Source organism: Papio anubis, chromosome 18 (assembly GCF_008728515.1).
Source record: "Papio anubis isolate 15944 chromosome 18, Panubis1.0, whole genome shotgun sequence".
Lineage (NCBI taxonomy): Eukaryota > Metazoa > Chordata > Mammalia > Primates > Cercopithecidae > Papio > Papio anubis.
Genome location: NC_044993.1, coordinates 27,981,557 through 28,008,338, shown reverse-complemented (window position 1 = coordinate 28,008,338; position 26,782 = coordinate 27,981,557). Strand labels below are relative to the sequence as shown.

Genomic DNA, 26,782 nt, shown 5'->3' with positions numbered 1-26,782 from the left:
ACTGGATACCAAGCTCTATTCCCTAGATGTTTTCTCTTACATCTTCTCTACGAATTGTGGCAAGATTTTCTTTCTATTAATTTGCACTTTCTTCCTCCTTCCCTTTATCCTTCCTGTTTCTTTTGCACATCCTTCCCTGCCTTCCCTTCCTCCAGCTCTCCCTGACTCTGACCTTCCTTCCTTCCTTCCTTCCTTCCTCCCTCCCTCCCTCCCTTCCTTCCTTCTTTCCCTCTTTCCATCCTTCACTACTTACTGAAGGACTTCTAGGTGCCAGACACCTACGCATAGGGATGCAGAGATTTGCAAAATCAACAAATCATACAATCCCCATTCTTTCCTGGACCTGGCACTCTAGCATGGTAATTGACTTTAAAAATATAAACAAGTCAATAAACAAGATAACCCTGATTTTGTTAAAGCTCAAAGAAGAAAATAAAGAACAAACAGCCTATCTCTCTGTGCTCTTAAGCTGATAACTGAAACAACAGAAGAAGCTCTCTCTCTGATATGTTATGGCAACAGAAAATAATTCCATGAAGTGAAATGTAACAAGCAAGGGGAGAGGAGAACTTATCTGTTCCAAATTCCAGAGTTCTATTTTTGGCATTCTTGGCATGAATAAAACAAGATACATACAAGATTTATTGTCTCATGTCTTGGTTTATTTTTTGTTGTTGAAAACATGATAACATCAAAGATGAGCTGACAGTGGTCAATGGACAATCTTCTTTATAAAGAGCATGAATATGACTACCTTATGTAACCTGGTGAGGGAGTGTTCACTGCCACAATACTGACCATTTTAGCTACAGATTGACCCTTGATAGTATGCCAGAATCCTGGAGTAAAAAGGAACTGAAGGTTGGTCCCACATAAGTGGTGATGTGTGATAGTATTCAGCCAACATTTTCCAACCCGTCTATGCTGGGTCACTTCCTAAAGTAATGTACAGACCTATCACGTAAAGAACCATCTTCTTAGGCACTCACAGAGGTGTGTGGGTCTTGGGTAATGAGTCTGCTCATCCATGACATTTTCTTTCTTTTTCTAGAATTCGGATTCTTGGGTCAAAATTAGTAGCCATTCTTAATGTTTTTGATCCATAGCATGCATTTTAAAAATCAATGTATATATTACTATTCCCACTATTAGTTTATTCAAGTACTTGCTATTGCTGCATGTTATAGTTTTTAACATCGTATTTGCTAAATTTATAGAATCAAAAGTTGTTTTCTTCATGTACACATGTGTATACATACATAAATATATGTATATATTTATATATACATGTATACCTGTATATACATGTATGTGTGTATATACACACACATATTCATATACATGTGCATATATGTATATACCCATATGTGTGTATATGCGTGTGTATATGTATATACGTATGCGCGCACACACACACATTGTGGAAGGCACAGAAACCCACCATTTGGATTTTCCTGCCAAAGGATTAATTTAAGGATTTGCATGCAGTTATCTGAGACCCTGCGGCTGAAGTACCTTAGGATTGACCTCAGGATCCAAGCCAAGACCCTGCTCTTCCCAGGCACATCCCAACCAATGACCAAGCATGGTGGGTTTATTAAAGTCTGGCCATTTATGTGCAACACGGGACTCCTTTTAAGAGTAATCTTTGCTCCAGGGATCCCATTGGTTTGGCCAAGATGTTGTCAGATGTACATTGCCTTATACTGCCTTTTCTCCTCTTTCATTGCATGGGTAGAAGATCTGCATTTGATAAGAGGAACTTCCATGCCCAAATCGGCTTCATACCTCTTTCATTTTTCACAGTCATAGACCCCTAATAAGCCATTGGCACTCCTATCTCTGTCTCCGCATTCTATTTTCCAAAGGGCCCAACTAATACATATCTTTTGGTCACCACAAAGGGTATTTCCTTTCCACATGCTTACAGAATTTAAACTCCAGTTATTCACAGCCATTGCCTCTTTTTTTCTCATTTTTCTAATAAAACACATTCAGCAATGTCCTTAATCTATATCTGCATAGCTTGTATATCCTCCTTTAAAACACACACACACTTGTATCAGACTCTATTTATTTTTTTTTAAAGAGAAAGGTCCTCAAAGGTAGACTCTAATTTAGATCCTTAGGGACAACTAACACTTTCTGCTTTCATTTGAACACACTCAAGCATAATTTTGCAGACATTTGCCCAAAAATGTTTACATTCTACTCATACATATTTATGCTTCATCTAAAGAACTTAGTCTGACTTTTATTGATTATTGAATTTAACTTCTATTTTTATTTGCATTGTGTCTGCCTTACTTAAAAACCTCAACTTCATCTACTCAACATTTATGAAGAAAGGATTATGTGAATTCTTCAAGTGTCATTTCTCTCCATTACATTATCCACTATAGTGCCAAATAAACTTCCTAAAATATAAATCAGACAATTTTGATATCTGTCAGATTGGAAGTGATAGAACTAAAATGAGTTTGCGTTGATATAGATACACATTACGCTGAATAAAAATGTAAATATTAAATGTTGCTGACAACAGTTAATTAAACAAATAGCAATCTATATCACTGAGACTTAAAATTGCTCAAATCCTCTCACTTAGTAGGGGACTTTTATTATACCTCATACTAATTTATTCCTAAGAAACAAATTATTTAAATGACATTACCGTGCTAACTTTATTTATGGTGGAAAAAAAATCTGTCTTTTGAAATGGATTGTGAGATACCTGTAGATGGAAATTAGCCTTTGTGATTTATTTCTCCCTATATTTAGTCCAGTGCCTGGCACGTGGTGACTGTTCAATAGGTATTTTCTGGATTAGTGTCTATTTTGCACTGGGAATGGTGAACAAAAAGACCCAATTTATAATACCACTGGATATAGAAGAAAATATACAAAAAAGGTATTGCTTTTTAAACAATAATTGTTCTTAATAATAGTTTTTAAATGTGCTACAACAAAACCTCAGAGGATTTACAAGTCAGACAAAATATATTTGATCTCTTAACATACTGTTAAATTTAATAATTAAAAACATATCTTCATTTATAAAAAACTTATTTTTATAAAGCTATTTTTTTAAGCCTGGTTTAAAAAGCTGTTTGTTTGTTTCTTTGATAACTTACTTCATGGCTTATAAGATCTGTGCCACCAGATCACAGGGTATTAGCTGGATTTAATATTGACCATAATAATATCTTCAAACAAGCTCTGATGGATAGATATAAGCATTGTGTTTTACAAGGAGGAATCTGGTAGCAAATGTAATAATATCTAAAGTGCACTGAATGACTATCACATGCCATGCACTGCGTGTTTGGGATTTATTGTTGTATCTGATCTTCATCACAATATTATGTAGTACATTCCATACGCATTTTACAGATGTGCAAATTGCAACTTAGGTACTTTTCAAGTATCACACAGCCAATAAGCAACCGAATTTTTACTTAAATCTACTATTTAAGTTTGTCTGATATATAAGCACATTCTTCCCTTTATTCCAGGATGAAAAATGGTGTCAGACCATGTGTTAAATAGGTGATATCCTACAAATGCTCTGTGATTTGTCGTGATCAGCATCAAAATGATTTAGGGCTCACCATGTACCTCACATTGCATATTCAAATATTATTGAGGCAGGCAGTGGAATACTTAGACATAATATTTCATAATCCAAAAACCAAGAAAAGTGTCTCCCTGAAGCAAAAACATGGGAAATATAATTTGAAATTTAGGCCACAAACCTGTTTCAGGCTCAATGGAAAAATAAGGCTGCCCTTCCAATATACTATAAACCAGCTTTGCACTGTTTCCATAAACCGGGTCATCGGCGTCGGTCGCAGTGACGTTAGTGACAGACGTACCTAATAAAAAAGAGAAACAAAAAAGATAATAATTAACACATTGTCCTTTGCCAAGAGCTACATTTTGTCAAGTATTTTATGCAGAAATCCATGTGTAGGGAATAAAAGGAAAAGAAATTTTTTTAAAAAGATGAAGATGAACTGCTCTGTCATAACTTCAACTATACCTAAGTCTTTTAAAAGAAAGAGTCTTGGAGTACTATATAAAGATACTTTTAGTATCTGTATTATTTAAGATTCCTTTGTAGCTTTCATTTTAAAGATAAGTATTAGAAGCATGTGGGCTTGGGGAATATGCAAAGGAATCCTAACAAAGGAATATGAAATATAAGGTTAATAATATAATATACCATGTCACATTTACGTCTTACAAAAGTACAACTAAACATAACTGGAAAAATTGGCTGCTGAAAAAAAGCTGTACAGAAATATCAAAAGAATATTTTATTCCATCTTATTTAATTATTCAGAATATAAAATTAGCTCTGAACCACCAATTAATCATCTTGCTTACATAATTAGCCATAATGGATAACAGAATCATAACCTTTTTTTCAAAACTATTTTTTATTCATTCATTCAACAACTGAGTATATACAGTTTGCCTGTTATGGAGTATATATATTAAAATATAGGGGAATTTTAACGCCAAGATTGGGAGCATTGACTTTACCCTGTAGGAAAAAGGGAAGAAATTTCAGTTCAAGAGCAAACCTATACATTTTGGATTAAAAGAGCAACCACATCTCTATAGATTATTATGCCATTTTAAAAAAATAACTTCCACCTGCCTCCCCAAGTATATTGTTGGCAGACATGTAAATAAACACACACGTGCACACACACACACACACACAACAAATCTTTACATTCAAGAAGCTCACAGTTTGAGGGGCAATAAGAGTAGGAAGGGACAGACAAATAGAGAAAGAAATTCAGCTGAATGCAGTAGCACCAATTATAGATCTCTCACTTAGTCCAGCACAGACAGGGTGATCAGGAACATCTTTCTAACAGAGGTTGCCTTTGAGTATAATCATTAAAGAAAGGTAGAGTTTAACCAGGAGAAGGAATTCTAAGCAGGAAGATAAACATAAGAAAAGGCCAAGTAGTTTGAGAGACTATAAGAAGTTCTGGAAACGCCTAAAAACAGAAAGAAATGGAAAAAGTCTGGTGTAATAACAAGAATCACATGCTGTGAGATCAAGCCCAATGTCTTCTTCATCCAACAAGTGCTGGAAACATAATGGTTATTGAACATACCTTTACTTATTGAATAAATGGGTGAGTGAATAAATTATCTGATGATTTAATGAGAAACAGCAGGTAAGTGTTAAAGATTAGTTTCCTTGGAAGTAGACTCTGAGATAAAGATTTCTTGCTAAACTTTCATTGGAGAGTGTTTTTAATCAATATCTATGGGGGAGTGAAAAAGACAAAATTGGACAGAAACATCTGGGATGTGATGCAGTTACAACGAAGGCCTCACTGGACTCCATAGGGCTCTAGAGATGGCATGCCCATTGAGGAAATGGGCCAGGCTTTTATATTCCAGCAGGAAACAGTTATAGCATGCAAGATGCCGCCTGAGAATGGAGCCTTAGTCTTGGCCCAAGCAGCTCCCTTCAAGGGACGACAACTACAAAATGGCGCAGGGAGTATGGGTGTTGGGCTGTCAGAAATCAACATGCTCAGCAACTGTGGGGAGAGCAGCATACGTCAGTGTTTACTGGAATAGGGTAGAACTTTAGCAAGACCTTGTCAGTCAGTATCTTTTGGAAGTGTTTTAAACGTGGAAAGGTAATAATAATATTTGTTGAGCTGTTGATAATCCTGTAAAATTGGAATTTCTACTCAGAATGATGACTCAGAGGTTCTACAAAATCTGCAGTTATAAAAAATGCACTCAATGCCTCTTGTGTAACACATTCCACCAGATGCAAGTAACTCATCAACTAGCTAGCAAAAACGAACACATGAGAGTACAATAGTTGTAATTATTTGAATATTACATAAGATGCAGAAGAATTGGGAGTAAAACCTTCTAGGTAAAAAGAAGATGGTGAGATAAAATTGCCAAAAATATTCAGAAAGAGGGATGACATGGCAGAAAAAGTCTGCCATCAAAGCTAAGCCTGGATATTCAAATTAAGAAGAAAATATAGGGGAATTTTCATGCCAAGATGGGGAGCACTGGCTGTACCCTCTAGGAAACAGGGAAGAAATTTCAGTTAAAGAGCACACCCATATTGTGGGCCACTCTCTCTATTAGGGCCTCCAGATTTGATTGGAAGTACAGACACAGATTAGGAGATCAGACTTGTTATGAGGTTACAACAGTAGTTCAATTAAGAGAGGATAAAACATTAACACTGGGTAATGACAATAGAAGTGGATATCAATGTTAATTTCCCTGTTTTGATCTTTGTGGTAAGGTGTTAAACTGAAGGTAAACTGAGTGAGGGGTTGCTATGGTTTGGATGTGTCTCCTCCAAAATTCAGGTGTTGCTAACATAAAATATTAAGAGGTGGGGCCTTTAAGAGGTGATTGGGCCATGAGGGCACCTTCCTCACAAGAGATTAGGCCCTTTTGTTTTTGAGACAGAGCCTTGCTCTGTCTCCAAGACTAGAGTGCAGTAGTGTGACCTTGGCTCACTGCAACTGCCACCTCCAAGGTTCAGGGAATTCTCCTGCCTCAGCCTCCTGAGTAGCTGGGACTAGAGTGTGCACCAACACTCCCAGCTAATTTTTGTATTTTTAGTAGACACGGGTTTTCACCATGTTGGCCAGGGAGGTCTCTATCTCTTGACCTCTCGATCCGCCCGCCTCTGCCTTCCAAAGTGCTGGGATTACAGGCGTGAGCCACCTCACAGGGCCTGATTAGGCACCTTTATAAAAGAGCTTAACAGCGGGAGTTTGTCTCTCTTGCCCTTCCACCTTTCACCATATGAGAACACAGTGTTCCTCCCCTCCAGATGACAGTACGAAGGGCTTCACCACAGGCTGTGCCTTGATTTTGGACTTCCCAACCTCCAGAACTGTGAGAACATAATTATTTTCTTTATTAATTAACCCAATTTAGGTATTTTGTTATCAGCAGCACAAGACAGACTAAGACAGGGGTATGTGGTAACTATTTTTGCAACTTTTCTGTAAGTCTAACATTAGTCCAAAAATTAAAGAAAAATAATGAGTAATAAGAAAAAGACATCAGAGTTACTGGAAGAACTAACAGAGTTCAGAGACCTATGAGAAAGAGGTCCCTTTCATGCAGAAGACCATACAACAACTTTTTTTGCTTTGTTTTGTAGTCTAGTGTATTTACTTTGATTTTTTAAGAAGAAATTATGTTCCCGCATTATGAAGTAACATATTATCAGAAAAAAAAAATAAGTCAAGGTGCAATATTCAGTATGACATTAAGTTAATAAATCTGAGAATTTAGTTCCAGTCACTGCCTAGGTAACTGAAAAAGAAAAGTGAACAAATTGTCAAAACTTCCTGTCATTACCAAAATTTCCTTCTAGTGGGTGACTCTTAAATTAGGAAATTCCTTCACAGAGAAAAAAACATATCCAAATATTTTCTGAAAAACCATATTGTTTTATTTATGCACAGGGTTGGTGCATTTGGTCAGAGTAGTCTGGAGTTAACAGTTTTGAACATAAAATAGTTCTGACATCTTCTGAAACGCTTATCTGTTTCTTTGAGCAAATACTTTAACTTGTCTTAGCCTCAGATTTAAACCTACAAAATATAATAAGGTTATCGTGAGAGTTAAACAAAATAATATATGTAGGTACCTATCACAGAAATAACAACGTGCTAAACCAGTGAGTACTAAGTGTCTGTGTGTGAGATTTTACCCTCTGAAAAACAGATCCCTAATATCCCTTCCAGACCTATGGAATAATAAAATGGAGACACATTTTAAAAAAATCTTTCCAGGCAATTTGATACAAAATAATAGTTAAAAACGCCTGTAGTGTGCACCAAACTTTTTAAAATTTAGCTTCATCCATTCTCCCTAGAGACACTAATTTCTATTATAATTACTTTGAAGAATTACTATTTAGATTTGTTTGTAAAATGAAGTATTCTTTTTTCATACTCCATAGTCATGCAAACTATTTCCTGTTAAATGGAAGATAGGATATTTTCTCTGGAGTTTACAAGACTGATCATGAGCATATCTAATTCAGTTGATCTTATCTTATTATGAGAGGCAGCCTGTCACGTTATTATTACTGGTGCTGGAGTAAGGGGTTGGGTTTCTATCTTCTACATGCTCTGTGATTCCGTTTTTCATATGCAAAGACAAACATTTTTTATTCCACAGGCCTCATAGTTTTGTGTGAGGATCACATGTAATCATATGAAATACAGAAAAGTGGGTGAGAGGATACATTTAGAGTCAAAATGTCTTCAACCCAAACATTTCTTTTATATTTTATCTCCAACTTTTACTAGCTCTGTGTTCTTGGCCAAGTAACAAAAGTTTTCCAAGCTTTGATTCCCTAATCTGTAAAAAGGAAGGTGAGCATAGTCATTACATCATAGGCTTGGTGAGATAATTAAACGGATTAATGTGTTCAAAGAGCACAGAAGAGTTATTGACACTACAAGCTTACTGTCACTATTGTTATATTATGTGTGTATACAGGTAAAACTAACAAACTAATCTTTTACAATTTTAGATGGTAGTGAATGCTTTAATTTATAATTAAGTGTAATTTTGCATAATGGCTTTGACAATAGATTTTATTAAATTTGGGGAAAAACACAAAAAGACAATCTCAAATGTAGCAATATATCCACATGCTTAGAAAGGAAGTGATTTTGTTAGTAAAACTGCTCAAAAGAAAACAGACACACACACGCGCACACACAGTGTCTCATTCTTCCATCCAGTCTACTAATCTATCTCATATCAGTTTTCTCTTTGGTATAAAATTGCTCTGAGAGCAAAAATAAAAAGTATTTTATAAACAAAAGTGTACTATGTAAAAGCTTATACATTAAGCAGGAGGCTAGACACTGGGCACGTCGTCAGTACAAGTTTCTCGATGTTATTTGAATGGATGGCATTTTGAATGAATGCCATATCTCCCAGTCCATGCCAGGATGAACTACTAGGCTGGGGACTGCAACAGAGCGAAGACAAGCTTTTACCCACATACTTATCCAGAATATTTCTGCCTGATGTCTGGCTTCCTGGAAATCTCCATCCTTCAGCTTTAGACTACTTTCCGTCAAGGACGATATTTCTCCTAATAGTGATTCAAGACTGTTGATGCACCTGTACACTGGAATAGATGTGTGTGGAGGTTTTGTGGGTGCATTTGTCAAGTGATTGCCCATAGGGGAGAAAAAATGGATGTTTCGAAGTTAATCTTGTAGCAGAAAAGATTGCTAGTCAAGCAGCAATGTACACTTCTCCATGGAAATGCATGCAGAATGCAGACCACGAAGGCAAATTGAAAAGTGTAAACCTTGCAGGATAATGTTTCTTCAAAGCTGCAAGTGTTGGTGTGTGATAAATAGGACCCTGAGTAATACCCAGGAAATATAACAACCAGGATTCTCTGTTTGTGTTTTCATTTGGAACTGTTTTTGTCCCTTTGTCAAGGATACAAGAGACTCATTTAGCTAGTGACTATAAATTTGACACTGTGCCATTTCTCCAAGAAAGCCCCTATTATAATCCAACTTGATACTGATCCTAATTATAATAATATAGCTGCTGTATTTCCAGCTGTTGTCAACAAAAATGATCCCTGTCACCACAATTCAGCCTGCTAGTATCAAGCCGAGTACGAACATATCAATTCCAAGGTGAATTCTGCATTAAACAAACTTTTTTTTTCTTTTTTGCATTTAGTTTGTTTCACTCGTTTAAGTGAAATTTGCCAATATGCTGCTCGGATTTTAATTAACAAAAGACTTTCAGTGTCATGTGCCTCTTGCCACACCTGACAGTTTCCTCCCATTCCCAGCAGGACCCATTTTTTCCCTCTTCCCACATAATAACAGCAAAAACTACAGGCAAAATTAACCACCAAGGATGCTACACTATCGGGGTAGAAGTTCCAGTTTGCCAGCAAACTAAGATGAAAGGCCTTTGGGAAAATGAGACGTTGGGGTTTGGGTAGTGCAGCTCTGTTAGTGAGGATATGTTTTTTTTTTTTTTATGAGGAAGTCAGCACACCAATTCTGCACATTATTCAGAAAGAAAAATGCTGGTGCTGACACCCTGAGCAGGAAAACAAAGGTTTGGTGCAGTGTAAAAATGTGCGCACTGGAAAAGCCAAAGCTCTTATGATGAGAAGAACACAAATTCCATTTGCAAAGACTCATTTGCAATACAGTTTTAGAGAATCAGCATTCCAATACTAGGTGGGAAAATCAAGAGGCAGAACCTTTGCAATAACTGAAATTCAGAACAATGCACATTCCTGGTCTCCTACTATGCTCTTCAAACTTTGTATTTGACCTGCTAGTTATCCTGTTCCAAGTACGGTATGTACAATCCACAGACAAAGCATTTGGCATTATCATCTGAAAATGTCTTACTTAAACATTCATGCATCCCAAAGATTACTGGCCTAAAAGGTCATAGCAATGATGCAACTGCTTTCATTTATTTTAATAAGACTAAACCCTCAACTCAACTTCTCTCATCCTCCTTATTAACTCCCCTAAGTACTGTGCAATACAAAGAGGTGGTGGGGCACAGGGGTTGCCGTGACAACCTTTTTTGGGTTGTTGATGAATAGCAGAGCAATAATTTCATAAGGCCTGCATTACTTGTTGACATTGAAATTATCCCTTACTAGAAGCAGAAACTTCCGGTCCTGGATGGTTTAAATGTGCCAGACAGAATTCATGATTTATTAGTTGTATGGAAAATGCTTTGAGATACTTCTGTACTTGACTGTCACATAATTCTAGAGGTTTTGTGTGTATTGGCTGGTTGGTTGGTTGGTTGGTTGGTTGAAAGTCTCCACCCCCTCCCCATCACACTTGGTGCACCAAGTTACAACAGAGCACCGACCTGATGTGCTTAAGGCAAAAGCTGAGAAATAAGTGCAGGCAGCCCGTGCATTCATTTTTCTTTGCATCTCTCTGACTGATACCACTGTCTTCAACATTCATTTCTCTTGAAGGCCCTCAAGCAAATTCCCCCAGCAGGAAGCATGCCCTAAATTCTACCAGTGTTTTTCAGTTTTGCTATTTCATTATAGAATACACATGCCCAAATATCCAAACCTCCAAGGGGCTACTTAGGCGTGTCTTTGCAGGGGGAGGAGGATTAAACATGGATCAGCCGAAATTAGGGCTTCTTTTTTAACCCTAGATATGGAGATTTCTTCCCCAGCCAAGCTCTAGGGGAAATAAATACTGAATTATTACCATCTGACCATTCAACAACAAGCAAGAAGACAGGGATTCCAATTCCTGCCAGGAACTCCTCTCCGAATTACAGTTGGTTAACTACAAGAGTAATGTTAAGCTGATAACAGAAGATCAAACCCTTCTCTTTTGTGGGTAATCAGTCTTGCCATTTGCAAAAGCCAAATGAGTAAGAGGCAGAGGCAGTCTGTGCTTGCCATTTTGCTTCAGAAACCTCTCTTTTACGACACATACCACACAATGGAATCCTCAGTGATTAGTTCCCTATCTTTCTTTTTTTGCAAAGGCCTGCCCGTTGCTCACTGGGTGTTCTCCTTATGTGCCAACTCTCAGCCTGTAGTGAAATGTTGCTGCCAAATTCCACATGCTCCAAATTAAATTTATTATGGGAACGGAGACAGATTCTTAACTGCAGTCAGGCGGATGGACAGCCCCAAAATGTATCCTGTCATTTCTCTGGCTCCATGATTTGGGATATAAACCAGGGAAATAAAATTCAGTTTCCATATTTTATTCTGGAGAATTTAGGGAAAAAACAATTTTGTAACTTAATGAAACATCCACGCACACTTAACACAGTGTTTTTAGAATGAGCCTGAAACTTTCTGAAACAATTAAACACTTTAGAAAATGTGTTTAAGCACACAGATGTCTTCTATTCACCCATGCATCATTTCAGCAAACATCTGTAATGTGCACTGGGTGAGAGAAATGGAAAATATCATATGAAAATGTGTAACTGTAGAATCTTAGCCATGTTTACTATGCACAGAGGCGAAGTACCTTCTGTATCCCTCACAAACAATGCTAGCATGGTAGCCTACCCACTGCTTTCGCACACAGATAATGAGGACAATTGGAGGCCTGGTTGTGAAAACTAATAAGCTGCCTGTTTTACAGTTCCATGTGCATAAATACACCTTTTTGGAATTTGGACAGTTTTATTTCTAATACAAGAGGAAAATAAAAGTATTTTCTTTTCATAGGCCGCTTATTCCCAGGAATCAAACCTTTGCTAATTTGTCACCTATGGAATGAAATCCTATAAATGCTTGAGAACTAAATAGCACCATAAATGCTCTAGACTGGCAGCTTTCTATATCCATACTGACTTTGAAAAACTATGCTACTGGTGGCACCACAGATGCCTTCTACAATATGTGACAACTACAGTAGGTAAAAGGTCGTTCATCCTCTAATCCTAGCACTTTGGGAGGGTAAGGCAGGTGGATTATTCAAGACTAGCCTGGGCAACATGGCCAAACCCTGTCTCTACAAAAATACAGAAAATTAGCTGCCCGTGGTGGCGTGCACCTGTAGTCCCAGCTACTTGGGAGGCTGAGGTTGGAGGATCACCTGAGCCTGGGAAGTCTAGACCAGAGTGAGCCATGATCATACTACTGCACTCCAGTCTGGGTGACAGAGTGAGAACCAGTCTCAATTTTAAAAAAAGAAATGTAATTCATTCTATTTCAGTAAATGAACGAATTTATTCAATCACACAATGGCTATTTGCACAGTATATACTGTATGCCAAGCACCAACTTAGATGCAAAGGGTACAAGAACATGCAAGAGAGTTAGAGTTTCTCTCCTAATAGCATCTGAAGTTTACTTTAGCAGTGTTTTCACCTGGTTTCTCTTTATTGTAAGAAACTGCAAATCTTCATTAAATGTATTTTCTAGAAGGTATCACGATGTAGTCAAAAGTATACATATATAGTATATACATATACACACACACTACATATATATAATTGTAGTATTATATATGTATTATATATATAATTGTAATATCAGATGTTTCTGTTGACATTATTTGGTTAGCCTGAGATCATATTCTACATCCATGACTTAACACTCTGATACAGCAAGAGAATGCTTTTACATCAATAAGACTCAGTTGCTTTATCTAAAAAATAGAATATTGCCATCTACTTCCTATTCTTATTCTGAGGCTCCATAAAAATAACATACTATCAGTATCCCCCAAATGAGAGAACTTTGGTTGAGATGCACCCTGTGCTTTCCAGGGCATGCTACTTTATTTTTATTTCATAAAGTATAAATTTAAGGTCAAGTTGCATGAGAACAGAGATATAACCATTATAGTGGCTGTTCATCTTTTTTGTCCCTCTAAAATGAGCTTACGTTTCTAGTTAAAAGTCAGTACTTTAAAAAATAATAATTGTGTAACTGGGGTTACCCTCCCTTTTCCAATGTGAGAGACAAAATCCTATCAAATTTCAAGTGTGACAAAGTGAAAAGTCACTGAGCCATTGAGCTATTGAGGAATGAGAGTCTTAGATGAAAAATGTTTAATTTTGCAATCATTACAAGAACTATGAGTTCAAAGAGATCTTTACTAACTGATGCAAAATATAAAGTCCTATACATGCTGCCATCAATGATGTAGCTAAAATGGAAGTAAATTGGGCTAATCTATTTGAGCCCTTCATTGTTTTAATTATTTTAAATTAAAATTCTGCTGTGTCAAGCTTCAGAAACTTCAGTTAGAAGATTCTTGCTTTCTAAAGGGGTAGACTAGTAGGAGATCCAAAATGGAACAATTAGCTACTAAATGATGTCATCAAATTCCATGGGTGACATGGAAATACTGAAGAACAGTTAAAGCAAAGTTTTTGGTATGAGGGGACATTGACCTTGAAATCAGGCAGGAAAAGATGATCCCAGGTCAATGTTCACAGGTGGGCCTGCAAATCTAGAAGGGTGTACCTATGAATTAGACGAATCAGTCTGGAGTTTCTTTTAGGAGAATGAAAAGTTAGTAAAGGGTTTTAAACAACCTTTTCCACCAATTACCAAGAGTCTGTAATATTCCCAACTACTTTATTTACCCACTACTCACTCCATTTCTGTGATTCCACAACTATCCACATAGCTCAATCTGACCCAGATTCAAGATTTAGTTGATTCCTAAGTTGAATCATTCCCTCTTCTGAACTCTCAAAATACTTTACTTGATTGTCTCTAGGGGCACCTTTTACTTTTATATATAAATTGCAGTGCATACAGATTTTCCCCTTTTAGACTAAAAGCTTCTTAGGAACAATATTCTTTCTTATTCTCTCAACTTTCCCCTCTCATTCTCCCCTCCAGAATTAACCCATTCCTTGATAACAGGGTTCTATCACTTTGTTCAAATTATAAGCATGATCCCACATTGTCCTTGTTATACAAGTGCTGAGAACTATACCTGATGTGAAATATTTATTCATTTAATCTTTGCAACAAGTCTCTGAATCTGCTATGAATATCTGAATTCAAACAGAAGGAATAAAGCCTGAATTTGTAACCACACAAGAATGCTCCCAAATCTGCCCTTTTAACTGCTACACAAACACTACAATGTTTCTGAATTTTACATCTTCAAGTGCAGAGAATATGAACTAGTATTTTTATTTTTCTCCCTAGCACTTCAGAAAATGCCTTGCATAGAAATATTCATTGGGTAAATATACAAATAAGAGAGAATGAATAGCTTATTTTCTTTTGGAAGATATTCAGAAATTAACGTAGCACATTGATCATGTTCTGAATTAGGTGTTATGTCTACTGTTTTGTCTTACTCTCATTTGGAATTTATTAAAGAATAACGGTAAGGGTTTTCTCTACTCTTAAAAAGGTAGTCATGACCTTGCCTTCTTAGAGTTGAACCCACTCCAAACATAAGCCAGAATTAGCTTCAAACGGAGACTAGTATGATATTAAACCCTCACTTAAGCTCCTGAAAACTTCCTGTAGAGGGAATAATGAACTGAGGACATTATCACATTACCACATGAGATCAAGTATGAAACTTGCCACTTTTAGGGTCATGTCAGCACTCAAAAAGTGTCAGATTTTGAAGCATTTCAAATTTTGAATTTTCAGATTCAGGGACTCAATCTGTAGTGAGACCTTGGTACGTGCATGCCTAGAGAGAGTTGTTTAAAAAATATATTGAAAACTCTACGTGACTTAATTAAAATCTTGGCAAACAAAATAATATGTGAAAGGCTAAGCAATGGGTTTACAAAGAATGATTAAGGTTCTGCCAATATATGGAAGCTTTCAAATTGGGAGGACGAAAAGAGGAGGGAGAGAGGGTGAGATAAGAGAAAGAAAAGAACTGATTATGTTCTCAGCCCTGAAGATGTACTGATGAATCTGACACAGACCATATTTTTAAGTAATCAAATGAAATGTTAACAAGAAAATTGAATAGATGTTGTATTTATTCAACATATTCCTTCATTTCTCTTTGTTGGTATCCTTCTTTCTCTTTATTCTCACTTCCTTAGTCCCATTTTCTCATACTATATATGTTTGTCAGTTGCTGAATGCCACCAAACTGTTCCTGGTCTTGGAGTACCAATGATGAATACCGATCCTTCTTGGCCCTTGGGGAGCTAGCTCACAGCCTACCGGGCAGAGGCACAGAAAGAAACATTATTGCCTAGACTGTAACCTAAGCATGTTGCAGGAGTGGTGGGTGTGCAGAGAAGATTGACCCTGAGACCTGCTACAAGGGAAAGGTGGAGGGCAGGTTGGAGGTATGTAAAGGAAATCTTCCTGATAAAGTGACGTGATGAATAGCGCAACTTCAAAGGTAGTCTGTGATTTTACAATATTGACTATTACAGTAAATGAACAATATATGTGTCCATGTGTACACCTATGAGTTTTGTTTTGTCCCCTAATCCTCAAATTTCATTACATTGAAGACTTCTTACAAAATCGGGTTTCATTTGAAATGCAACTCAAAGTGCACAAATCTATGTATACAACGTATTTGGCAATATCAATATTTTTTTAAATTTATTTAGATTTTAATCATTATGCCATACTAGGAAACAGCAACTTCACTAGGTGCTTATGAAAGGTAAAAGCAAAAATTAGCACATTTGAAAGTCACACACGAATAATTTGAGGAAACATCAAACAAAATTCTGACATTATTTTTAAAATAACTCAAGTAATGAAGTCCTGCACTCAATTCAATTATGTTTCCTCTCTTTTCAATTCTTCCTAGTTTCCATATTTAAGACTCTTAGATGGAAAAGGAGAAAAAGACCATATACATTTTCTAACAGCTGTGCCTTTCCAACTATATTTTACAACATCTGTGACATTTTTCTTCTTAACATTTGTGCTACCTGTATGTTTACCCTTTGGGCTAATTTGTAGTTGACCCCAGTAATATAGCCTTTTTAGCCAACATTTAGTGACAGACGATCATTGATTTAGCAGTCTCACAGAGTGCCTTAAAAATCAATGTATCTAGAAGAAAGAACTGGTGGGACTTCATAATATCACATCTTGTTTTTATCACAAATTTCCAATGTACCAAGTTCTTGTCTCATTATTTATACCAGACAGGGCATGCTGATGAGATACACAACCCGTTCTGTCCCTTTTGGCAATCCATTTATAACTGAAGCACAATTAATATCTTTACAGATGTTCTCCAGGCGGAAAGAAAAATGCGGCAGTAAGTATTTTGTACGTGTTTCAGTGTAAATGTGTGAAGTGAGGAGCATAGGGAAATGTCTAAAAACAGTGGAATCTGAGCTTTTCTTGTGTTTAAATTCTCCAGGGAAATGTTTTCAAAACAGGATTTCATATAGGAAGAGAAGCTACCTTGAAGAGCTTTCCAGAACTTCCAAGAAAATAATTAGAAATCAGAATAATCATTAAACAAAGAACCTCACAAATGACTCTCCTTCAGAGGTGTGGATTTCCCCAAAAGTGGTATGTTATTTCAAGTTTTTAATTACTGTAAACCAAAAGTATTTGAAACAGGTCTCAATCACTTTAGAAAGTTCATTTTGCCAAGGTTAAGAGCATACCCGTGACACAGCCTCCAGAGGTCCTGACAACACATGCCCAAGATGGTTGGGGTTTTTTATGCTGAAACCCACTAAATTTCAAGAGTGTGCCACATCATTTGAATCTCCTTTTCTAATCCATTGTCAATTGCCTGTTTTACTGTCAAATATTAGTCTGTAACTAGAATACTAATAATTATCATCAAATATAAAGGAACTTCTATGTTTCTGGTACAAGTACTTATTTACTTGATATAATTATCTTATTTAGACTTCAATGAGACTAAATTATATTCAAATCACTTTTAGATTTCCAAAAATGGATAGGCATAAATAAGTACTCAATAAATGTTTTTAATTCATTCATCTATTCAATTACAGATGTGTTTTTTGTATAGACATTTGTGGCATAGTTATAAGAGCAAACACCCCAATAATTAGTACAGCCAGGAAAACGCACACACACACACACACATACATATACGCGCACACACATATACACACACAATCATACGATGAGTATCTTTTTCCTTTTTTTGAGACAGGACTCACTCTGTTATCCAAGCTGAGTGCAGAGGTACCCTAACAACTCACTGCAGCCTTGACCTCCCAGGCTCAAGCAATCCTCCCACCTCAGCCTCCCAAGTAGCTGGGATTACAGGTGTGTAATCCCACCATGGCAGAAATTTTTTTTTTGAATAGAGACAGGATCTGGTCTTGAACTCTCAGACTGAGGCAATCCTCTCATCTTGGCCTTCCAAAGTGCTGGGATTACAGATGTGAGCCACTGTGCCCAGCCTACCTAAAGATCTTGAAGAGAAAATTCAAAAAATGGGCAAATGTTTTTGTGTTAGAGTCTGATGTAACAAACAAATATTTATTTAAGAAGCATTTAGAACATCATTGATGATCTTTATAATAATAATAATACTGTATTTTTGAAGGTGAACATAAAATAGGATACACAAAATGAAAACAGCCGATGGGAAATGTGAGAAAACATTAATTGTTCAAAACAACAACAACAAAAAGCTAAAATGTTGAGGCCACTGGCCTGGGTCCCAATAATCAACAGATGTGGGGTCTGCAGCCAGAAGCTAGTTCTGACTAACAGTAAATTACATGTACTTAATTGCTATGCTCTATTGTTCTATAAGCCAAAAAAAACAAAAAACAAAACCAGAAATCAGTAGCTACCTGAAAATCAGAATGTGGAGACACTCACTGTACATATTTTGAAACCATCAAACAAAGCACAATATGTCAGAAAACAGAGCAGTATATCCATCCAGTGTGAGAAGAACTCTGCTCTGCATGAATGGTTTCTCCACCAGGACTAGAAAACCCTGAGAAGTTGTGTTTATAATGCAAATCTCTGGGCCTGACTCAATGGAAATCAACTTGGAATCTCAGAGGTTCAGGGCAGGAATCTACTTCACATATTGACCCAAGGAAAAGAGCTCATTGTGATTTAGGACAGAGGGAAAGATCCTTACATCCTTTTAAAAGCATTATGTCATCTCAAGTTTTTAATTACTGTAAACCAAAAGTATCTGAGACAGGTCACGATCAATTTAGAAAGTTTATTTTACCAAGGTTAAGGTCACATCCATGACACAGTCTCAGGAGGTCCTGATAACATGTGCCCAAGGTAGTTGGGATACAGGTTGGTTCTATGCATTTTACGGAGACAGGAGACATCAATCAATACATGTAAAATGTACACTGGTTCAATCCGGTAAGGTGAAACAACTCAAAATGATGGCTTCTAGGTCATAGGTAGATTTAAAATTTTTCTGATTGACAATTGGTTGAAGGAGATATTATCAATACAAAAGAATGCCTGGATTACTTCAAGTGGTTGTAGGGACCAAAGTTTTATCACGCAGATGAAGCTTCCAGGTAGCAGGCTTCAGAGAGAATACATTGCGAATGTTTCTCATAAGACTCAAAGGAGTCTGTTCTAACAGTAATTCCAAAAGGGAGGAGGGCATAAAGAGTCCTGTCCAGCTCCCCATTTCCATCACAGCCCGAACTAGCTTTTTCAGGTTAACTTTGGAATGCCCTTGGCCAAGAGGAGGGCAGGGACTCATGGTTGTGGGGACTTAGAATTTTATTTTTGGTTTACGTTACAAAAGTAGTATGTATTCACTATGGGAAATACACCTCTTTAACCACACAACTCAAAGAGACACTTCAGAAGGCACAGAAGTGAGAAGGCTGGGCGTTTAGGATGATACAAAGAAGTGTTAAGAAGTTAATTAGCACCTGCATTCTAAAGAGCAGTCAGTTACAATTTAGGACAGATGGGGGGGTCAAGCACTGAAACACCCTCAGAACAGCCTGGAAAATTGTGAAAGATAACAGCTTAAAGTTTATTTTTGTGAGTATTTAAACCTATATTTTGTAGTACTTCTATGATTCTTGTCTAATTCCCTCTAGTTAACGTGTGTCTTGTGTGAATGTGTGTCTGTATTCATAGAAACACATGAAAAATATAGTTGTTAATATTATATGAATAATAAAAAGATTAATTATTTTGATAAGCACCTGTGTCCTGTAGACTCTTAATTTACATAAACAAGCCTAAAGTAGGCTGAATTTTTTTCAACCACCTTTATTTGGTGGCATATCCCCCAGCATATCTTTGTCTCTGAAAGGAATAAAAACATCTATAGCGGTGTTTTCTAAATTGTGGACCACACAGGCTACTTATGAAGCAGCACACTGTAAGCTGGTTCAACATAAAGATTCCCAGGCCCCCCACATGAAGAACTGAACACAGAATAATATACATCAACTCGTAATAATTAACATTACTAATTAACTAGTGATTAAATTGTTATGTGGCACAGAGGAAGCTCACAAATACGTTTACTACACAGACAGTCCCTGACTCACAATGGGTCAGCTTAAGAATTTTTGACCTTTATGATGGTGGGAAAGTGATCCGCAGTCAGTAGAAACTATTTCATTTTTGAATTTTGATTTTTTTCCTGAGCTAGTGATATGTGATGTAACACTCTTTTTCAATGCTGGGCTGAGGGAGTGAACAGCAGCTCCCTGCCAGTCATGCCATTGTGAAGCTAAACAACCAGGTGTGGTGGCTTACTCCAGGTGAGGTGGCTCATGCCTGTAATCCCAGCACTTTGGGTGGCTAAAACAAGTGGATCACCTGAGGTCAGGAGTTCAAGACCAGCCTGATCAACATGGTAAAACCCTATCTCTACTAAAAATACAAAAATTAGCTGGGGATGGTGGTGCACACCTGTAATCCCAACTACTCAGGAGACTGAGGCAGGAGAATTGCTTGAACCCGGGAGGTGGAGGTTGTAGTGAGCCAAGATCACGCCATTGCACTCCAGACTGGGGAGACAGAGTGGGACTCCATCTCAAAACAAACAGACAAACAAAACTCTACAATGCCCTGTGGTACCAGATGATTTTGCCCAACTGTAGGCTAATATAAGAGTTCTCATCTCATGTACCCCCCCTCCAAATATATATACCTACTATGTACTCACAAAAAATTTTTAAATAAATAAAATTTCAAACATTTGAAAAAAGTTCTAGGCTGAGCTCTGGTGTTAGGTACAGTAGGTTAGGTATATTAAATGTATTTTCTGCTTATGATATTTTCAACTTACTGTAAGTTTATTGAGGTATAATCCTATCATAAGGCCCAAGCATCTGTATTCAGTAAATATTTTCAAATATTATCTCTAAATGTATCAATACAACAGCCCCAGTTTAGATTTTCTCACTCAATCCAAAAAAGTGGTTCCATTATTGTTGCTTTTTTACCTGTGAGGCAACTATTAGGTTGGTGCAAAAGTAATTGCAGTCATTGCCATTACTTTCAGTGGCAAAAACTGCAATCACTTTTGCACCAACCGAATAGATACGGAGAGGTCAAGCAAAAGGAATCTTTCCTAAGACCACATAGATGGTTGAGGCTCTGTTTTTGCAAGACAGAGTGCTTGAATCTGGGGATTCAAGATTAGGCAAATAGGCATGAAACTTACCATGACAGAGCTTCTAATTTTAAAAATCTTTGGTGGAGACATTTGAAAAGCTCTAGCAAGTTAGGAAGTCCTATTCGATGACACATTTCACAGGGAGAAGCCAATAATTATAAATTTGGAACAACTTTGAGGTCTTGCATTTTTCCCAGAATATACCATGCAGCTTCTGCATTTAATTCCCTAATATATCAACATTACTTTTTTTTTCCCACATAAACTAGCTTCGCAAATGTTCTGGTAACACCTCAGAAGGTTGTATCACGGCTCTTACTGTTTTTAGAATCCTCTGGAATACTACCATGGACTCCATGTAGAGAAACAGAGCATTACAATGACCCACTAAGCAAGTGGTGTTCCAAGTATGGTCTCCAGACCAGGAATGTGAACATCACCTGAATTATAAACTCTGAGAGCGAGACCCAGAAGCTACACTTTAACTGGTCCTCCAGGTAATTCTGACATACACTCAAGTTGAAGAACCAGTGCACTCCATGAGCAGGAGCAGGACTATTATATCGAATCAACAGAGGTATATACGACCTAAAAAGAAGCCATGAATACAATGTGTTATATAATGCTTTCACTTCTTTTTATAACTTTACAACCTTCTGAGTGAGGTAAGATAATTATAAAGTTTCTAATTTTATAGAAAAGTTGACTGAAAAGTTTTCCTAACTTATATATGCTTCAAGGTGCACAGAAAGTACTGTGCAAGGTGTACATCCAGGTATGCATTTTAACCTATTAATATGTGCTACATCGTGAAATTATCAGTAAGCCTGTAACTCATAAATCTCCCTGTTTTCATCCAAGGCTTTCCATCATTATGGTATCTTGCCACCAAATAGTAAGACATTGTGACCAAAATAGTTAGGTTTTCTTTTCTTCTCCCTCTCCACCCGCCAAGACAGAGTCTCACTCTGTAGCCCAGGCTGGAGTGCAGTGGTGCCATCTCGGCTCACTGCAACCTCTGCTTCCCATGTTCAAGCAAGTCTCCTGCCTCAGTCTCCTGAGTAGCAGGGGCTACAGGCACCCACCACCACGCCCAGGTAATTTTTGCATTTTTAGTAGAGACAGGGTTTCACCATTTTGGCCAGGATGGTCTCAATCTCCTGACCTCGTGATCCACCCACCTTGGCCTCCCAAAGTGCTGAGATTACAGGCATGAGCCACAGTGCCCGGCCAGGTTTTCTTTCTTTAGAATGGTAAATTAAGAAACGTAGAATGCAATATAGTTTTCATGCTAATTGTATATATTTTTTATCCAAAATTAATACATCATAAGCATAGTCATTATAAATATGTACTTTGTTAAATTCTGAACAAGAATGAAATATGCGTAAATTTCCAGGCAGGCAATTTCACAAATCCCTTAACAGCTGAGAGTTGCTGTTTCCTAGTCCTCCATATTCGATTAAAAGACTTCTGGTTCTTGAAGTCAACTTCCTCCTTCCCATTCATTATATAAGGCACTCGTAATTCGGAGCTTTGAATGACTAATACTAAGACCCCTGGACATTTGCTTGCATGACAGTTTTCAAATACAGTTGGAAACTAGGTCTAAGCATGCTTTAATCCATTATCAGGAAGAAGGCCTCTGCTTGCATAGGTTTAGCTCATTTCTCTTCCCAGTCTTGTTCAGGAGGCAAAAGAAGAAACAAGCACTGTGAGATACTGACTGTACAAAAGAATCCTCTTATACATGCATTCTTACAGTAATGATGCTCTCCTTATTAAATGAATATTTACTGAACAACCACCGAGAACAAATTAATATCAACTTTCCATTTGTGTCTGTCCTTTCTCCTTATTTCAAATGTAAGCATTATCCTAGATTTAATGGAAAGCACATTTGGTATAGGAATCAGCATATGTGGTTCTCATAGTCAATAAGAGGTAGAAATTACAGCCTTAAAGCAAGTCACTAAATCTCTGAGTCTAATTTACTTACTTGCTTTACCCACTTCACTGTACCATCATGGAGAACCAATTGGGAACAAAGATATACAATACTATCATATAACATATGAAAATCTCATGCAAACTTTAAGAAATCCTGAAAGATAATTGTGAAATAACTGTACCAACACATTAGGTGTCATTTCCTTTAACCTCAATCTTGTTACCAGTATGATTTTTTATTCTTTTTACAGAGACCACTACATTCATAAGACCCATTGAAATCAAGCACAATTACTTTAAACATCACCATAAAGACACTGTTTCATCATCTTAGAACAAGACTATTAAATGCTGTATATTATACTTGGAACTGACAAATTCATAAGAAAATAAATTGGGTAATATGGAATTCTTAAAAAAAAAAAAAAAAAGAAGAAGCTTCCTAGGCATTTGCTGGAACTCAATCCTTTGGAACTTGAATTACCTTGAATCAGAGCTCACAACATAAATAATTTCTCATCTCCATTTTTGCCAAGGTAATACAAGATTAATGATCTCTCAGGTTCCTATGAAGACTTTAGAATTTCCACATATTTCATTATGCGTGTATATATGGAGAGAAGCCTACTTGAGACAGAAAAGAGAATTCCCTTCAGGATAAAATTTATATTTCAGAGTAGAGACATTGTGAGTCAAGGCAGCTATTTTTGTGGTACTTCCAGACTCTACACATTTTTCTCTTTGATTTGGAAAGAAAGCAACATTTTCTTTCCAACTTAGACAGTATATGTCACACAAATTCACACACAAACATTCATATATTGCAACATATAGAAATAAGAGAGAATGAAGAGAGAGAATATGTGTGTGTCTGTATGTGAGAGAAAGAAAAAGAAAATGAATGCAAGAGGGAAAAAAAGTTAGAGAATTTTGTTTCCTTCAAGGATTAAGAGAAATATTTTTAGAACCTTCGATAGCCCACATTCATAAACAGTAAGTTAAAAACTAAAAAGAAAGGGAACTTGAATGAAGCTCTCAAAAGTTTAACTTTGTCATAGTTGAAAAATTGCACACAAGGAAAAATATGTATTAGTGGTTGCTGTGTGCAAGTCACTCCTGCAAACACCATACCAAAGATATATGAGTAATGGTCCTGTGTTCACAGAACTGACCATCTAGACAAATATTAGAAGAGTTTGAACATCTCTTTGAATACTTATTTTGTGTTTAGCTGTTAAGTGTTAGAGAAGGATAGAAAACTGAGTAATAAATTCCACTTTCCATCCCTGCTAAAGGCATCCTTAATAAGATGGCCAAGAAGTACCTTATATAAGTTATGACCAAATAGAAGGAGTACTTCGGATTTCTTTGCCTGGCTTAAGGTATTTTAACATAGCTTCACAGGCTTCAGTCTGATGTGAGTGAATGAGAAATGAATGAAGTCATCCCTAACTTAAAGTGGTTGTTATCTTGAAAAAATAATTCATGTACTTAGTATGCAATGGTGTGCTCCACCTGGAGGTATAGCATCATGATTTTGTTCTATGGAAAGGCTTATGGTAAGAATGGATAGAGTCAAAGCTCAGCCTGGCTGCATATTTGCTGTGAGACTCTCAAGACAGTTACTTAACTGTATTTTCTTAGTAAAAGCAAAACAAAACAAAAAAACTTCCTGATAGGCTTTTCATAGAAATCAAATCAGATGAAACTGCCCAGTGTAGTGTTGGTCCACAGTAGGAATAATGATGATGATGATGATGTTGATAATAATAATATAGATTTACCGAGTACCTATTTCATGCAAGACACTAGCCTGGGTATTTTATATATGATATTATTATTTACGGACTAACACTTATTAAATATCCACTAGGTGTCATTTGCTGCAGGCACATTAGTTCTGTAAATAATAGTTAAAAATCATTTTAAAAATAATCAGTAGGATGTGCAGAGAAGGAAAATTACACAGTTGGATTTGCATATTTAATGAGCAGCCTCCATGATCCACAATTCACTCTCCAGACCACATGCTGTCTGCTGCCCCACGTGAGTTTCCATTTAACGCACCATGTTAAGCAATAAATTCTATTTTATAATAGGCTATTTTAAGCTATTACTCGAAGATTTGATCCCTTCTATCTGAGTAATATTCACTTATTTGCCCCCATGTCCTGCCTAAGTTTATAATGACACGAAAAAAATAAAAGATGTGACTCTCATATTTCATTGTCTAAATCCCACACAAATGAGTTTCCTCGAAGGTAGGCTGACTGCTAAGTTATTATTCTCATGCTTTCCATTATGCTCTTACCTCTGATGACAAAAAATTTAAAAAAAAATTACTTATATTGAATCATCAAGTAAAAGAATGTTCTTGTGTAAAGTGAATTCCTCTTAAATAGCAAGGAGAAATTTGGATAGCTAAAGAAAAACAAATTAGAAAGGCCATGAACACTTTCTCATTTCTGAATCTATTTGGTTCATGTAGAAAGACTGAAAATACATATCATCTAGAAGAAATTCCCTATTTGTCACATTTCAGGATCAGCGGCCTTGCCACTCTGGAAGACAATGCAGATCCAGTTAACATTCCAACACCAAAATGCCTCATGTAAGACCCGGAAATCGGCTTCAACACTGGGTTCCATGAATGCTATGATTTGCACCTGTTCCCTGTCATCATCCTCACAAACTGCTCTGTGCCCCGGTCTTGGCTGAACCTCTTCCATCCCACCTGACCTTTTGGCAGGAAGTTCTTTTGCCTGTTTCCTAACTGCAATTCATAATCCTCAGAGAGAACGTTGCTCATTTTCTTAGTTCTACCCTCCTTTCATCTACTACATATTTGCTGAGATGTCTGCCATGCATTCAGCTAGTCCTGTGACAGGCCCTGAAAAACAACAAGGAACAATATAAGCACAAGTTTCACCTGCAGAGACCTTATGGGAGAGTGTATATAGCAACACAGTGATTAATAGATCAATTAAATGTATGAAGGAAAATCCGGAAGAATATTGGAGGTTTATTTATTTATTTATTTTTGAGACAGTCTTGCTTTGTCACCCAGGCTGGAGTGCAGTGGTGCCATCTCAGCTCACTGCAACCTCCGCCTTCTGGGTTCAAGTGATTCTCCTGTCTCAGCCTCCTGAGTAGCTGGAACTACAGGTGCCCGCCACCACACCTGGCTAGTTTTTCTATTTTTAGTAGAGACAGGGTTTCACCATATTGGCTGGACTGGTCTCAAACTCCTAACTTTGTGATTTGCCTGCCTTGGCCCCCCAAAGTGCTGGGATTACAGGCGTGAGCCACCATGCCCAGTCACATAATATGAAGTTTTAACAGACCTGGAGTAAGCAATGATACTTGGAAGTTGGAAGGGTAAATAAAAGTTAGAGTTGTCTAGGCCACGTCAGTTGCATATATGGAGGTTCTGAAGCCTTCACACTCAAGGGACAGAAAGCAAATCTATGAGGCAGTGATAAGATGGGAGGACGCTGGCATGATTTACTCATGCTGAGCATTATTGGCCACGTTGTAAATTTTGAACTATATCCAGAACGCAATGGAGAAACACTGAAGCTCATTAAGCTGGAACTTGTCATGATCAAAAAGACCACTGTGGAGGGTGGTCAGAGGTCCAACTGAAATAAAATAGTCTTTAGCCCTAGAATGGTGAGAAATGACTTCACAGTGGAGAAGTAGAAGATGACTTGTATTTATTATAAAATGATTCACAT

General features: G+C 37.0%; 1 protein-coding gene across 3 annotated transcripts in view; it reads right to left on the bottom strand.

Annotated features, from left to right (window-relative positions):
• The window catches only part of CDH8 (cadherin 8), a 410,980-nt gene that overhangs the window by 228,895 nt on the left and 155,303 nt on the right, over nucleotides 1–26,782 (bottom strand). For all 3 annotated transcript variants that reach the window (XM_031658175.1, XM_031658177.1, XM_031658176.1), the window contains exon 4: nucleotides 3,756–3,875. In XM_031658175.1, coding sequence (XP_031514035.1) covers nucleotides 3,756–3,875 — 120 coding nt within the window. The remainder of the gene's footprint in view (nucleotides 1–3,755; nucleotides 3,876–26,782) is intronic.